At 28.0% G+C, this 16,702-nt stretch overlaps 1 protein-coding gene across 1 annotated transcript; it reads left to right on the forward strand.

The window, feature by feature from the left end:
- Positions 1–525: 525 nt before the first annotated feature.
- Positions 526–16,238, forward strand: LOC129960597 (TBC1 domain family member 25-like). Its single transcript, XM_056074099.1, has 5 exons — positions 526–665; positions 1,160–1,269; positions 2,996–3,144; positions 10,551–10,654; positions 14,070–16,238. The coding sequence occupies exons 1-5, from the start codon at positions 612–614 to the stop codon at positions 16,236–16,238; spliced, it is 2,586 nt and encodes an 861-aa protein (XP_055930074.1). The 5' UTR covers positions 526–611.
- Positions 16,239–16,702: the final 464 nt, after the last annotated feature.

The raw sequence follows: 16,702 nt of genomic DNA on the forward strand, positions 1-16,702 counted from the left end.
TAATATTCTATCAAGCGTTATAGTCAATAAAGAATTTCAGAGATTTCTCAGACTTTTTAGAAAGCTGGTTGCACCAAAAAAATTGTAACGACAGCTGATCATATCTAACTCGCCATATGTCTCCAAAATATTGTTTCATTCCGTATCTTTTGAAACTTCATTCACTTTCCAGTAATTTAAAATAGAATTGTAGTAAACAAAATGGAAATTGTAAAAATATATATATATATATATATATATATATAAACAAAGTGGATAAATTGTAGTAAACAAAGTTATTCTGCTCATCAGAAATCTAATCTTTGATATTTATCCAAAATCAAATTTCTCATAAACGGCCTTCTACAAACTCTTGTGCGGCAGGGACTGAATCTTTTACCTGAATTTGAAATTAATTTTATTGCTTTCGGTGGCAATATCATCGATTTGTTTTGTTGTTTATTTTAGCTTTCGTGGATAGTTCTTGTTTCTGTCAAATCTTCTGCTAGCTTAGCGGAAGGTGCGATTTGACTTAATAAAAAAAGGAAAAAATATCTATTCTTTTGCATTAAAAAAAAATATTTTTGCTCTCCTTTCGGAATGAAGTAATAGATTTTATGCTACATTAAAAAATGTCAGGTTTAAATTTATTTCACACTCGTGAAGCGATCCGTGTGAAAGTCAAGGTAAAGTTAAAATGCTGTTTTAAAAAAGGGAATTAAAGGTTGTCTTATTTGATTATTAAATATATTCAATTTTTGCATTAATTTCTGCATTTAATAAAAAGAAATCCATCCATTTAAGAAGTGGAAATTCTCATGATTCCCCTTACAACTTTTTTTTATCATTTCATTTAATGAATTGAATTCGATTATTGCTACTAAATAATTTTTCTAGCAGAATTTTTCGTTTATTAAACCTTTATTTTCTGCCAATTTTTACCATAAATGTGCTAAAAGATCTTTATTGCTTTTCAAATTTAAGAATTTTTTTAGAAAGTATTATGTGGTGCAACCCATTATTCCTTGATATTGTTTTACATTTGTGTATTTGCTTATTATATTTGTACTTTGAATTAAATAATTTGTGTGGATTTTCAGAAGTATTTCATGGATAGGAGAGACCTGCGATACATCACATCTGTCTAATAATTTGGTTTATTTTTTTGTTTGTTATTTAGAAATGTGAAGGTCTTCTTGCACCGGAATACCGTAGATTTAGCGTTGATCCTCAGATAACTTCATTTGAAGTGCTTCAAAGTTTATTAGCTAGAGCATTTGACATAAAAGGGTAAGGCAAATTGTATTTGCCAGTATGTTAATTTCATTTGATTTATACTAAGAATCTAGAACTTTATTTTTTTATTAAAATTTCGAGGAAATTACAATTTTACTATTTAAATTTATTATATGGAATTAAAATTATATTTGAAAGCTATTTGATACTTGTTGAAAATAGACATAGTTAAATTTTTGCAGTATGATTTTCCGTAAAGTTTTATTATCTGTGTTTATCTAACAACCTCTGAAGCTTTTAAATGGCTTACTTTATAACAGGTACCTAAAAGAAATTTCAATTGATAAAATTTTAAAAAGTTTTTATCCACATTATTATTGTAGAAGAATGGAGAGGAATAATTCACATAAATTTGTATCTGTGACATAAATCCCATAAGAAAAAGCTCAATAATTTCATGAAAATTTTATTTTTATTTCCTTGCGAACTCAATAGATTTCTTAATTTTAAAACAAAAAAGTTCAATGTCACTTAAAATCATATTATTTTTTTAAAAAATTTAAACCATATTCGAATAGATCTAAACAAAATTACTAAAATACTTATTTTATAGCATAAAGACAGATTTAAGCATTTCCAAAATGAGAAGCAATTCCTTAATGTTTTAATGTTTAAATTTTGTGCATTTTAAGAATCTCTCAAAATCACAAAAGTCCAATGATTGTATTTAACTTAAAAATAATTTATTGCATATATCCATATATGCACATGCTGTCTATATGTGTGGATAGGTACTCATTTATTTCTGCTGTAATAATAAAAATCTCGGTTGGTGCCAAGCAAAGACATGGATTAAATTTTCTGTAAACTTTCTAGAGATTTCAGATATTTCACACTTTATTTCCTTCTGTATATTATTTGCTTGATATTGGCTTAATGCATTATTAATAATTGTTAAATGATTTGAAACATTTATTCTGTTGTTGAGAATTTAAACCATTTATTAATTTCATATTGTCTTCAGATTTTGTGTTTATTAATCTGTTCTGTATAGAGTTCAAAATTTTCACTTAACATATGTTTTCTTGTCTGGAGTTTCAAAATTATTCTATTGATATAAGTTCTTTATTTATTATAGTATCTTATTCTATAGATAGTTTTCCCCTTGTAAATCTTTTCATTATTCTGTAATCTGTACTCCTTGAACATTTTGGATGACTTTATTTTTGGAAATGCTAAATTTCTCTTAGATTTTAATTGATCCTAAACATTTTAAAGGTCTTTTGAATTATTTTTAAATGATAATTTCTTTCAAAGCTGTATAAGTTTTGTTTGCAGTTGCTCAGCAATGCATTATTTTCTTGTGTATGAGGATATATAACAGTTAGAGTAAAAATCTTGATGTAAAAAACTCAAATATTTTAAAATTCATCAGGGAAATTTATTTAAATTAAAACTAATTAATAATGTCTAAAATATCTTATACTTTTAAATACCTGCATGAAATATAGTGCTATGAAATAATGGTATAAGAATATTTCTTACATTTCTTATATTTGATATTTTTTTATATAAATGATGAAATATTTCATATATATTAATCAAGATCAGTTTGAGGTGTTTATTGGTGGCATTTTAAACTAAGCATTTATTATCATTTAATTAATAAATATCATTTGCAATAGGAATTGAATTTTACTCAAAAACTGAATTTCTTTTAAAATAATGGTATTTATTTATTTAGTGATGAAATTTTCTAAATGCTGATCTACCTTTCTAGTGAATTCTCTATAAGTTATTTTGCCAGAGATGAAGAAGGAAAAGATACATATTTATCTTTATTATCTGATTGGGATTTGGATGCTGCTTTCTTAGGATCTTCTGATCCATGTTTGCAGTTAAAAGTTGACTTAAAACCTTTTGAAGAGGGTAAGTGTAGTTTAGATGTGTTAAGTTTCCTGTAAATGCTGAAAAATTCATACATTTTTGTTTCTAATTGGGTTTTAATCTGCTTTCTGCTATTGATGATTGATCAATATGAACTGTAGAGTCAACTATAAAATTATTTGATTCAAAATCTTGCTGATTTACCAGCTGTTTTTCAGCTTTTTTTTTTTTTTATTTACCAAGCTTAAAATTAATATTTTTCTAGCAGAATGGATTTTAATAGCAACATTGGATAATCTAAATAGTTCACAGTATTTTTAAATATACTGACTTAGCATTTCCAATAACTTTCATATATATCTTTTGCTTGCTCTTTTTTCTGTGTATATCATAAGTCACAGACTTATGGCTTTCAAGCTTAGTTACTACTTTGTTACCGTATTCTTAATGATTTTATAATATGTAACTAAAAATATTATTCTTGCAGATGTGCTTGTCTTTGCTCAGGGTTTCAACTAATCTTTATCGTTTGATATAATTTCCCCTTTTCTTCATATGGGTCAAAGTTACAATTTATTCTGGATTTGCATTTTCTTTCAATATTTTTTTTATTTCTCTCAGTTTTTTTTTTTTTTTTTTTTTTTTTTTTAAGCTTGAAAAGTTAAAATTGCACAGTAAAAAGATGGGTTTAAGAGATACATTGGTTGATAAAATTCAAAAGTTTGTAGGATCAGATGTAATCTTTATTATCCAACTACAAGTCAGAATTACAAGAACTTTATAACATATTGTGTGATTCCAAAATAGTTGATAGTTATTATAATAAAATACCCCAGTTAATTGATAAAAAGACTAATATTTCCTGTAATACAATTATTTTTCCTAAAATATGGTGTAGTTTGATTTCTATCCATTTTCAGTGTTATCCCTTTATTCTGTATATTTAATAAGATTGATTTACACGATGTCTTCAAAACATTGATCCTTCCTTTGTAGGAAGTTCTTTTTTATATTGAAGAATGAAGCTTTTGTTGGATTTCATACTTTGAAAAGGTTATAGACTCAAAAATTATTTTTTTTTTAAATCTAATGACTATATTTTCATTCAAAATATATCATGCTTTGATCTTGTTTCCTTCTCCAAGGGAAGGAAGAAGTATTAACCTTTTAAAATTTAGGAGTACTTAAATTCCCCTGACCATAGGCATTGATTTTTAAATAATTCTCTAAATGACCTATTGTATCTGAGAAGTAACAATCAAGGTGATTTTTCTCAAAATGAAACATTTTGCATTCAACCAATTAACTATATCTCATTCAATACCTTTTGTCCTGCATAAGTATCCAAAAAAAGTTTAATAGATCAAGGAAATATCTGAATATAAATTCTTATATAGAATATGTGAGAGCGTTCTTCCATTTCCTGGTAGAGCAGGCTACCTTGAAAATGTTTATCCAATCATGCAACATCTGGCATGTAATTTTTTTTATGACAATAGCACTATATATATATTATCACATTTCATTATTAAATGTCTGGATCCAGAAATTTTTGATTTAATAATTTAAATGTGCATTGTTTGAACCAAATATATCCATAATAGATGCTGCATTTGGCTACACACTTACCATGTACTTCATGCTATGTATAACAGTATGCATGATTTGAAGAGTTAACTAATTCATATATTGTTAAGTTATAACTGCACAACTTTCTGCTTCAGTACATTTGTGATAAATCATTGGATAATATTTGACTTTCAGAACCATCTGGAGATCAAATAAATTGACAGAGGATAAAATTTTTATCATTTGTTGCCCTTTGTCAAGTGATTTGCTCTTATTTGTTTCCTTTTCATGTTATTTGTGTTCTTGGTACACCTCTTCAGATTTCCTTTATCAAATCCTTGGGCTTTATTATATTTAGTACTCAAAGAACTTCGATCCTTTTTCCAAATTTCACATGCATCCTCTCCCATAGTGTCATTAACCATTTCCAATCATTTGACCATTTGTATCCATCTGTGAAGGCTATCAAAAGCAATTATCATATCATTCTCAGCAAAAGGAAGCAATCACTAAGTCCTTTTGGTGCCTTACACACATCTATGGCGAATCTATTAAAAGTCACTAAGTGGACTTAATGACTTTTACCTGATGGTTTGAATGCCTGTAGGACTTAGTGAAATAGAGACATCTTTGATACTTAGAACAACAAGTCAAAGGTATTTGCATGTTATGCCAGACTGTAAAGAATTAATTGAATGTGATGATGTTGCATATATCTCAAAATTATAAATTTTAGACGTACATAAGTGAGAATGATTATTATATTATATCATGGACCGTTGATAACTATAATAATTTTGCAAATGGTATGAATTGTTTCATTATTTTTATGAAATATTTTCACCATTGCAATTCTAAATTATCATAGCTTGAGTACTTTTTTTTTCTTTTACCTATAGCCTTGTATATGTAAGAAAAATTTTCCATTTGTCTGAATATTTTACTGATTCCAAATATACCATTCTTTTTTCATTTCTGTTGGGTCTAGTTTACAAAGAGATGTTTAAGAGATATTTGGAAATTTTTGAGTAAAATCAAAAAATAATTCACTGAACATTTCATATTATAGCAGTTTGGAATATTACCTCATTTGCCTTCTCTTGTATTAATTCTGTGGATTTGTAGGTTATGGAATCATAGTAAAAAATTTACATATTTTTAATGAAATGCTTGTAATTTTAATTCTTATGCATGATTTCTTCATTAAAAATATTTTTTCTTTGCCTTAGGAAATTATTTTAGATCAGAAATTTCTGATTTATTATTAGATTATTCTGATTTATTTTAGATTGATATAATATATAGTATAAACTTGCATTTCAGTTAATTGTTATGACAATACCACTATTTAGAATGGAAGAATTTTCTATTTTATTTATTTGTGATAACATAGAACTTTTACGCCCAGACTGTATTTAAACTGTAATGCTTTGCCAATGGGAATCTTTTAAGTTTTATATCTGTTTGAAAGTATTAAAAAGAATTTAAAGTAATTTTTTAAATGTTATGTTTAATGTTTTGGAAAGTATCAAATTTGACGTTTTTATTTCTGTAGCCTCCAATATTTATTTTAAGTAAATATTAAGTTAATTTCATTAAACTCTTCACGAAAAGATTAAGTTGTAAAATCATTCTATTTGTAACCATGCTACTTTATTATTGTCATGAAAAGTTTTGTAATTCAGAATAGCAACTATTTATTTTTGAAAAAAAAACCCAATTAAATTTGCAATAGGAATACATAAAATTGTATATGGTAAATTAATATAGTAGGAAATAACTCTATTGTATTAATGTGTTTTATTATGCAATAAATTATACTCTGCTTTCTTTTATATATGTATTTATTTCCAGTATTGCATTTAATTGATATATATATACACACCAAAAGTGTAATAAAGACAAGCATACTCTAAAAATACTTCAGTTATGAAACATCAAAATAATCCATGACTATATTCTTCACCTTATAATTTACTTCTTTAAATTTACTTTCTTACTTTAAATACCTTATAATTTCATGAATACTTCATCTTATAATTTCAAGAAAATTACAACTATTATTTTTCTGAATAAAATAACCAATAATAATGTTATTAGCAATTTTAAAGTATATAAACATTTGTAATTTATTTAGAGTTTGAAATTTAATTAAGTTTTCGTTTTGCAGAAATGTGCAAATATAAAGTATATATTTTTTTACCAAAACATGAAAATTTGAGATATATACTATATGTGTATATATATGTGTGTTATTAAAATATATAATAAGAGTTTTCACATTTTATAACAATAGTTACTGATAACTGAATTTCATTTTGTTCATAAAAACAAAAATATAGCTATCATTTTATTCCTTTATGTTGCTAGTAAACTGATTACTTACAGTATAAAATTCTAAAGTTTAACTGAAATTTTGATTGTGGAATTTTCTTAATACTGAGTCTAGCATTTTAAGTGAAGTACCGCTTGGATTGAAGAGAAGGTGTCTTCTCATTTTTCTAAAAATATATGGTCATATATACCTCTTAATTCTTGTTGCATTATATATAGAGAGCAACTAACAAAATATTAACCATTAAAATAACCCATATTTGATTAAATAAACATAATTTAAATTATAAGAAACACTTTTATCACTTTTACTACAAAATACTTGCAAAACTGTATCATATTATTAGATTCAGTACTTTAAAAACTGTTTACGTTGATAGAAATTAACTAAATTTTAATGCTTATCTTTTATTTTTTTATTTTTTAGTATGATTAGTAATTTTTAGTGGATGAAATTTTCTTCAGTGTGAATTCCTTAAACTGTCATATTTGTAATTGAAACCTACTGTTGTAGTTTATTATTTAACAGCCCTCAAAGTATGCGATTAAATAATAGGCAGTTTTATGGAAAATTATTTATTTAAGCTACTTAGTTTTTTTATAATACAAAAGAAATTAAATATAATACAAAATACACAATCATCATATTTGATGGCCAGAATTGTATGTAGAATTTTAAAAGATATGTTTTGATGCAATTTTTGCACATTTCTAATTCAGATATAAAAAAGTGTTATTTACATATTTATGCACATCCTGCTTTTGATGTATAAATGCAATAAAATAATTTTTTAGTGCTTTCTCAGTATCAAAGTAATACTAGTAAAAAGCTGAAATTCAAATTGAAATATTTCATCCTATCAAAAGTGATTCATGCAGTTAAATAATGGATGGTGATTAAAAGTAACAGTGAAAAGATGCTGCTTGCATTGAGTTTCAATCGGGCAAAACTGCATTCTAAATCCACTGTTGTTGAAATACATTAAACTACCATTTTGAAATATCAAGTAAGTCATGTTACAACCTTCACAGTCATATACATAGGGTGTCTCAATAACCTTGACCATGGCTTTTATTCCTTAAATATTAATCATAGACATATACTGTAAATTACAAAGTTCTGTAAAAAAAAAGTCCAAAATGTTATGAAATCGATTAAAATTTTCAAGGGATTAAACTTAAAAAAATACAAAATTAAAATTTTTATACGGACCTCGTACAAAAAAATTCCCAATGAGTAAAATGTGCCCCCATACTTTAATAAGGTCATGTACAAAATTTCAAAATTTTATCATGAAAATTCTCAAAGATATGTTAAAACCAAGTTGGTGAAGAGTCAGTCACAAATTAAAATGCAAATGTTTACAGCTTCAGTGCAGATGACGCGACGCAGGAATGCATCCTAAGTAAATAAAATATGCTTCATATCTTTAGTTTTAAATACAAATTTAAAAATCTACGCTTCCTGAAAAATACTTTAAAATTTTATATCATGAATTACAGAATCTAACTTAAAATTAACACAGTCAATGAACTTGTAAAAAAAGTTATGTAATCTTTCCTTTAAGTTATTATTTCTACAAATTTTTAATACTTTTGAACCAATAAATAGCAAAATTATTATTTATTCAATCATTAATTTCTTTGTAAATATGTGTATGATCCCTAAAACACGAACATCCGACATGATTTTTCCTCTTTGAGAACTCATATCCAGGCATCGAAAAGTGGTTTAAGTCAGCATTTATGTAGTTTCATATCTTTGAGATTTTTTGTGATAAATTGCTGAAATTTTGTACATGACCTTATTAGAGGATGGCGCATATTTTACTCATTTGGAATTTTTTTGTACGCTTTGTTTAAATTTTGTATTTTTTGAAGTTTAATCCCCTGAAAATTTTAATCGATTTCATAACATTTTACACCTTTTTTTATGGAACTTTGTAATTTACAGTATATGTCTATAATCAATATTTAAGGAATAAAAGCCGCGGTCAAGGTTTTTGAGACACCCTGTATATATATACACAACTATGTTGACTCCTATTATATTGGTCTGAAAAATAACGAAGGGCTGCTGAAAGTTAAAATAGTTCTCAAATTTTTTTTTTTTTTTTTTTTTTTTTTTGCTTCAGTTACTTGGGAACTGTTTCATCAAAGTAATATTCCCGTGGCTAGAAAAATAATTTTTATTGGATTTACTTTCGAACAGTCCTCCCCCCCCCCCCTCAGAGAATGTGCAGAAGTGAGTTTATTTCTGCATGAATAATAAAATAAAAGTTGGAATTAATTACACAAAATATATTTCTTCGTTTCTAAGAATTGTAAATAAAAATTATAAATTTCAGTTTGTGTTTCTTTGGTAATTTTTTAGATCTAAAATTATTATCTGATGATGATTCATCCATTTTATTATGGTGTGTGATGCTCTGGTTTTTCACAGTTCAATAAGGGTTATATTTTCCATTATCGATAGTTTTGTCCGATCTGATAAGACGGTCAATTACTGAATAAAGATTTTTTTAGAATACTATCGTGCATATTTAAAAATAATGAGCTTATAAATCAAGGCAAACTAATTTTTGGAAATGTAATTTAGTAATTTAGAAAATATTTATCATCAATTCTTAAAATGTGGATGTAATTCATATTAGATAAACAAATAACCCAAAAAAATTATTTTACTGAGAAAGTGTTCTTACATGCATTAGAGAAAGATAAGAAGAAATCAACATTTTGACACTAAAAGTTCAAAATAAAATGATAAAAATAAAAATAAAACAAATTAAATTGTTCTGTTTAGAAAATCTTAGATATGGGCTTCGCGAAGGGTGCATTGTTAATAAACAGTATTATTGAGAATTGCGCAGAAATGTTGCACGCGGGTTATGTGGTAATTTTCAGGTAAGCGTAAATTGACTTCATTTTGCGTGGAACAGAAGATGGTCACTGTAGGAAGTAAGCCCATGAAATAAATTTTAAGGGCTTTAAAAAATTATTAGCTTACAGTCATTGGGGATACAAGGTACGGATGTATTTTAGGAACAAAAACAATTAAAATGTAAAAATATTTTTTACAATATTTATTTTGTCTTCAAACTAACCAAAACAAACTCAAATACAAAATGATACTTTAATATTATGTTGAAAAGATATTCAAAAGACTAGAGAAAAATTTGGATTATTGACAAATTCAGATTGAAAATTTTCAAATTTGCTGTGTTCTATAGTATAGCTTTCGGTTACAATTTTATTCTAGGAATACAAAGCTGGGAATGCTTTACAATAAATTTAAATAAAAACATTTCATGTGCTTTGCAATAATGTCTGCTAAAGTGTACATTCAGACTATATATATCAGATTCCTCTTATTCTTAGCAATTAATAATCTACAGTTTCCTTATATTCCCTGTCTATTAGAGTCTTGTTTTCCTTGTCTTAATTTCCAGACTATTTGCTGAATTTCTAATTTTTAAATACGTCATTTATTTAACTTAGTTTATTAAACTGAACAGAGATAAACTTTATTTTCCCCAATATTCCAGGTCTTGAGGATTGGGATGTTGTGGCGCCGATCGATGTAACTCGTAGCAGCAATACTGGATTTTTATTAGATCGATCTTCAATTACTGGTACTATTTTAAATCATGTAAGTAGACAAATTTTTGATTCTTTTATAATTTTTCTTAAAAATTTGTATGTAATTTTAAAACTCAATCATTTAACTTTTCATCCATATAGTCTGATTGTTAGTGAATTTTATAATAATTACCTTTAACTATATTTCTGTAATTATATTTTCTCCGAGCGTATGAATTTGAATGACTTTATAATATAAAGATAATGCATCTTTAAAGTAATTTCAAAGACCCTTTATCAAATCTTACATGGTAATAAAAAAGTATTCTTTGAGTTATTATATAATTTATTTCTATGCAAGGTGTTTTAAAATATAGTTAAGTCGGAGAATTCATGCGTAATTACAATTCTGCTGATTTCATAAATGAGAAATTATAAATTTATAATTTTATATAATATTATTTGGTTGTATGGGCAAATTTTATTATTTTCTTATCTCCTTCCCATGATATATAATTGCTTGGTTGTAGAATCTTATCATATTTGGGACGAATTTTCTCCTAAGACCTACTATATATAGAAAATTGATGTGATTCAGTTTCTCATGAATCAAAATCTTCAGCATGATTTTGTGTTTTGTGGTAGTTAATAGAATAGGTTGCTAATTTGTATCGTCTTTGTCATTTAACCATGGTTAACAATTTCCTGGTCATCCCTTGTAATCATTACGTTATTTTAAAATAAGTTATGAATCTAACAAATGTAAAAAGAAATTTTCTCTGTATACCTTTATTCATTTGAAGAAAATTGTAATTTGTATCAGACTTGGCTTTATGTTTCTGGCTTTAGATTTATTTCTTCAGGAATCAGATATTTTTAATCTGTGTTATTAGATTCATTTGAAATAAATATATTTTTATGATGATTTTCTCATTCTTGCCCTTCAACTTACAATTTTCTTTACAGGATTTTTAATGTATAAAAAATTTCTTCTGCACCGAAAATACAATTGCCTTGCTCTAAGAGCTAATTGCTAAATAATCTGATTAATCATTCTTTGTTTATTAAGTTCAGAATAAATGTATGCTATTGTATATATTCTTTTGTGTTTTATCTTGTATTAATATTTTAATCCGTTAAAAACAAACGTTCGATTTCTTTTTGTGTGCGTATTAACTATTCAACTTTTCCCTTCCCCTATACTTGAAAAAATCGATTTATCACTAAGATTATATATCCTTTTAAAAAAGAAAACTTTTTTTTAAAACAAAAATACAGGTTGAGCGAAAAGTTTGTAAAATCTTTTAAAATTCATGAAACCCGAAAAAATAAACAAAGTAAAAAATGGTTTGCAGGTTTAGCATATATAGGTCATGGGATTTTTTTAAACATAAGACAAAAAAAAAAAAAAACTGCCGACAGACGGCGCTGGTACGAACGACTTTGTTGGAAACGTGCAAATGAGACAGGCGATTATAAATACTTATGATTTTGATCCAGAAGCAGTTCTCCGTTGCATGCCATGTTAAGTGAACGAGGATGCTGAGTGAGAAAGATAAAGCTTTCTTGGTGAAGCTGTTTTTCATGAACCAGAAATCAAAGACTGTTGCGCTGCATAAACTCCGACTTCAGAAAAATGTGAAGACTGGAAAAGGACCTTTAAATGTGGCAAGTTCATAAAGCTTGTTCAGCGATTTGAGGAAACTGGATCATTGGAGGTTTCGTGTAAGGTCCAGACGAACAAGTCTAAAGCCGCGTTCCGACGGCCTTTACAGATATGGTCATAAATCTACCAACTGATCCATTTTTGAACCAACAACGCCTGTGGACACGATCCGGAGCTTCCGGCATTGTCAGTAAACTGAATAGACGTCAAAGAACCCCGGAAAACCACTAGAGAAGGGAAACGTGTACCTTTCTTCAGACGCGCACAGTCGTTGGAATGCCGCTTAAGGCAGATACGTTTGACTCGCGTTTTTTTTTACATTTGTATGCTGTAATTATTTATTAAACTTTTAGCAACATTTTAAATTATCTGATGCAAATTTTAATTTTTAATTTTGAATGTTACGCCTCAAATGCTAAGATATCAGTATTTTTTTTTTTAAATTTCACGTTATATTAGAAGGTAATGATCCACTGAATTTGATTTTAATACATGTAAAGTGCTTTTTATGAAGGAGACATATACTGCTGATTTAAATCTTTAATTTTCAAAAATAATAATATATTTGACTATTAAGTTCGCTATGAATGGGATTTCTCAGCAGAGGAATAAAAATAAAATTAAATCATAATAGAAGAGCTATATGCCGATTACTTTCAGCAACTTTAGATAAACTATGCAAAATACCAGAGAATACCACTCTAACAAAATACCGTGTAAGACAGCATCTAAAGTGAGAAAGGATGTAGACAACGAAAAGGCGAAGAATGGCTGAAGACTATCTTATCAGCAAAAATAATTTGATTTTAACATAACAAATATATCCCAGTATTAGCATGGTTTGCAAAAAATTATCAACTTTTTAAGTATCCTTGTAGATGAGGACTAGTAATGGCTTAGGAAGAAATTAGCCAATTTTGATCTACAAATTTAGTATTTATTTCTGAACTCAGAATCTATCAAAATACAATTCAAACTTTATTTGGAATTAGATACTAAAACACATGTGATTTTTGCACCGGACATCGCTTTTGAGCATGCATTTGTTCAATCAAAATAAATAAAATATAAATATTATATTTTTGGTTTGGTTTGTAGCCCAAAATGTTTATATTTTTGGATTGAAGTTCCAAACAGATTATCTAGTTGTCGTTGGTTCACTCTTTTTACAAGTAGCAGCAAGCAATATGATACATATAAGTTGAGAAGAACCATTTTTAATGCTTGGTTTAATTACAATACACGATATATTTCTACTAATACATTTATTTCATTGGTGGAAGATTGAGTATTTAAGCTCATTCAGAGTAAGGATGAAATGTAACGAAAAGCTGTTGAAAAAGCTCTTAAGCTGTTGAAATAAATTATGATCATGATCATTTTTTTTATCTTTCATTTTTCTTATGTTTCGAATTAAAAGTAACAACTGTCTAATTCTTCTGTTGACTTGAATCATGATAACTATAATATATGCAACCAATATAGTTTAAGATTTTTGATTGCTTCCACTACAATATAGTGTAAGTAGTAGTTTTGATAATTGTGTGTGTGTGTGTGTGTGTGTGTGTGTGTGTGTGTGTGTGTGTGTGTGTGTGTGTGTGTGTGTGTGTGTGTGTGCGCGCACGTGTTTGTTTAATCCATACTGAAGACAAGGAAAAAGGGTATAGATAGTTCATATCACTCATTGTCATTGCTTTTCTGTTGAAAGTTCAGAAATTACTTGTCTTTTTCGTTCATTATTTGTGTGATATTGAAATTCCTCTTTGAGGTGCTATAGAATTTTTTTACCCTAATTTATAAGAATTTTGACTTCTTTCAGATGGAAAAGACATTCAATATGGTACAAAGAGCTTTGAATCTTTCTGAAGCTGATAATGAGAGTGACAGTTTCAAACCTGCAAAGCAGCCTATGGTCGATTCTGAATTTCATGGATATTTGGATTCTGAAGGGCGTTTGATTAAACCAAGAGAATTAAGGTTATCCGTTTATCAACGAGGTATTGATCCTGCTTTACGTAAAGTTGTATGGAAGCATATTCTTAATGTATATCCATATGGCCTTACAGCTAAAGAGAGAATATCATATATGAAACAACGTTCAATGGAATATCAGAAATTACGACAAACCTGGCAAGATATGATTTCTAATGGTAATTTAACTGAAGAAATTCAGTATGTAACTAATATGGTAAGAAAAGATGTCCTTCGCACTGATCGCACTCATAAATTTTATGCTGGATCTGATGATAATAAAAATGTTGTATCTCTTTTTAACATTCTTACTACATATGCCTTAAATCACCCTAGTGTATCTTATTGCCAAGGTATGAGTGATTTGGCTTCCCCAATTTTAGTAACAATGAAAGATGAAGGCCATGCTTATGTTTGTTTTTGTGCATTAATGCAAAGATTAAAACCTAATTTCCATTTAGATGGCAAAGCTATGACATCTAATTTTCAACAACTTACTGAGCTGTTAGAACATTATGATTCACAGTTTTTTGAATATCTTAAGACACAGGGTGCTGATGATCTTCTGTTTTGTTATCGCTGGTTGCTATTAGAATTAAAAAGAGAATTTGCGTTTGATGATGCTCTTTCAATGTTAGAAGTTTTGTGGAGTTCTATCCCCCCATCTCCACCAGAAAAAGAATTATCATTATATGAAGAATTATTTTCCGCAAATACCTTTCGTCCTCAGTCTCCTCGGATTCATAGTCGTGAAAATCCATACACTAAAGTGCGCGCTATTCGGAAACAAAATTCTGCTTCATCTATTCGGGGATTGATGAAAAGTAATAGTAAGGAAGGCAATGAATGTGAACCTGAAAAGAAATCTGAATCACCCATTGAACCTACCGTTACACAAGAAAATCCACCTAATTTGTGTAAAGATCAACCTATATCTTTAAGCCGTAGGAATAGTGTAACAGAAATTAGTAATGATGATTCTCAGGATTATTTGCCTATGACAACCTCTATGACACGGGAGTTAAGGATGGAATTAGAAAATTTAAATCGACAATTGCCAGGATCCTTTTTACAACGCTCAGTTACAATAGATTCTGAAGATTTAGATTCACCTCGATCACCAGATTGTTTTGAATCGCCTCGTGAGAGTATAAATTACACGCAGCATTTACACAATGTCGATCAAGCAGCTGAAGATGATGCTCCTGAGAGTTGGACGAGTGATGATTTATCTGGTATGGATCAAATATGCAGGCTAGGCTCTACAAAGAAACCACATAAGCATCCGGAATGCTTACATTTAAATGGCAGTGTTGAAGAAGATTCTACTTATTGCTGTACTCCTGATGAACAGTTCGATATTGAATTTGATACTCAAGTGAAAGCAAGTTCAGATATTCCTTGTAATGGTGAAATTTTGGAAAATGAAGAATCTGAAGATAAAAATGGCTGTGCTTGTCATTTGAAGTCAGTTATACCCATCAGACTCGTTCATAGCCCTGGCATTGATAATAGGTATCAAAGGCATGGTAGTGATAGCTCTGATTCTCTTTCTGAAAGTTGCCCTGGCCGAATTCAAAGTGATAACGACTATACTGCTCATGGTTCTCAAAATTTAGAAGGTAGTTCTGAGAATATCGTTTCAAAGGAGAGATTGCTTAGTGATGAAAGAATCTATCGTAAAAAAACGACTCTTTTGCAAGATCCTAATGATGTAATGTCAAATTCTTGTATTGAAGCATTAGAATATAGTGGTAAAAGTCAAAAAGCCTCATTACCATCCCCTTATGAACTTGGAGGTGGCAATCCTTTTATGTTATTTCTGTGCCTAACATTACTACTTCAGCATCGTGATATAATAATGAAGAGCCGTATGGATTATAATGAGTTAGCAATGCATTTTGATAAAATGGTCCGTAAGCACAATGTTCATCGTGTTCTTCATCAAGCTCGCGCAATGTTTCGAGAATATTTACAAATGAGCTGTCAAGAACAAGATTCTAATCCTTATGTGTGACAGCTTAAGTGGTAAAATTTCTTTGTATGTTATTTTACTTAGAATATTAATATTTGAAGCAGTATTATTTATCCAAAGAAACTTTGCTAGAAAATTTTAACATTTTCTTTTAACTTTAATTCAACTTTGAGTGTGTGAATGTTTTATTTTATAACTACGAAGTGCTTTTTGAAATAGCATAAAATGCTTTTTCAAACTCTTATTTATTTTTATACATATTTAATAAGCCTTAATAATTTAAAATGTTAGTTCTTTTAAGTGAGTGTTATAAAACTTATGCATGCTCTCACTTAATTCGATGCCTCAGAATTTTTTTTTTTTTTAATATTAATATAAAGATGTCTTTCAAATTTATGCTTGTGTTTAGCTATAAAAATTTAAAAGATACTATTATTTATGAGGGAAATATATGTAAATATATATTATTCTAAAAGTTTAGAATCATGTTTTATACATTTTCATGT

This window comes from Argiope bruennichi, chromosome X2 (genome assembly GCF_947563725.1).
Source record: "Argiope bruennichi chromosome X2, qqArgBrue1.1, whole genome shotgun sequence".
In the NCBI taxonomy this organism is placed as follows: domain Eukaryota; kingdom Metazoa; phylum Arthropoda; class Arachnida; order Araneae; family Araneidae; genus Argiope; species Argiope bruennichi.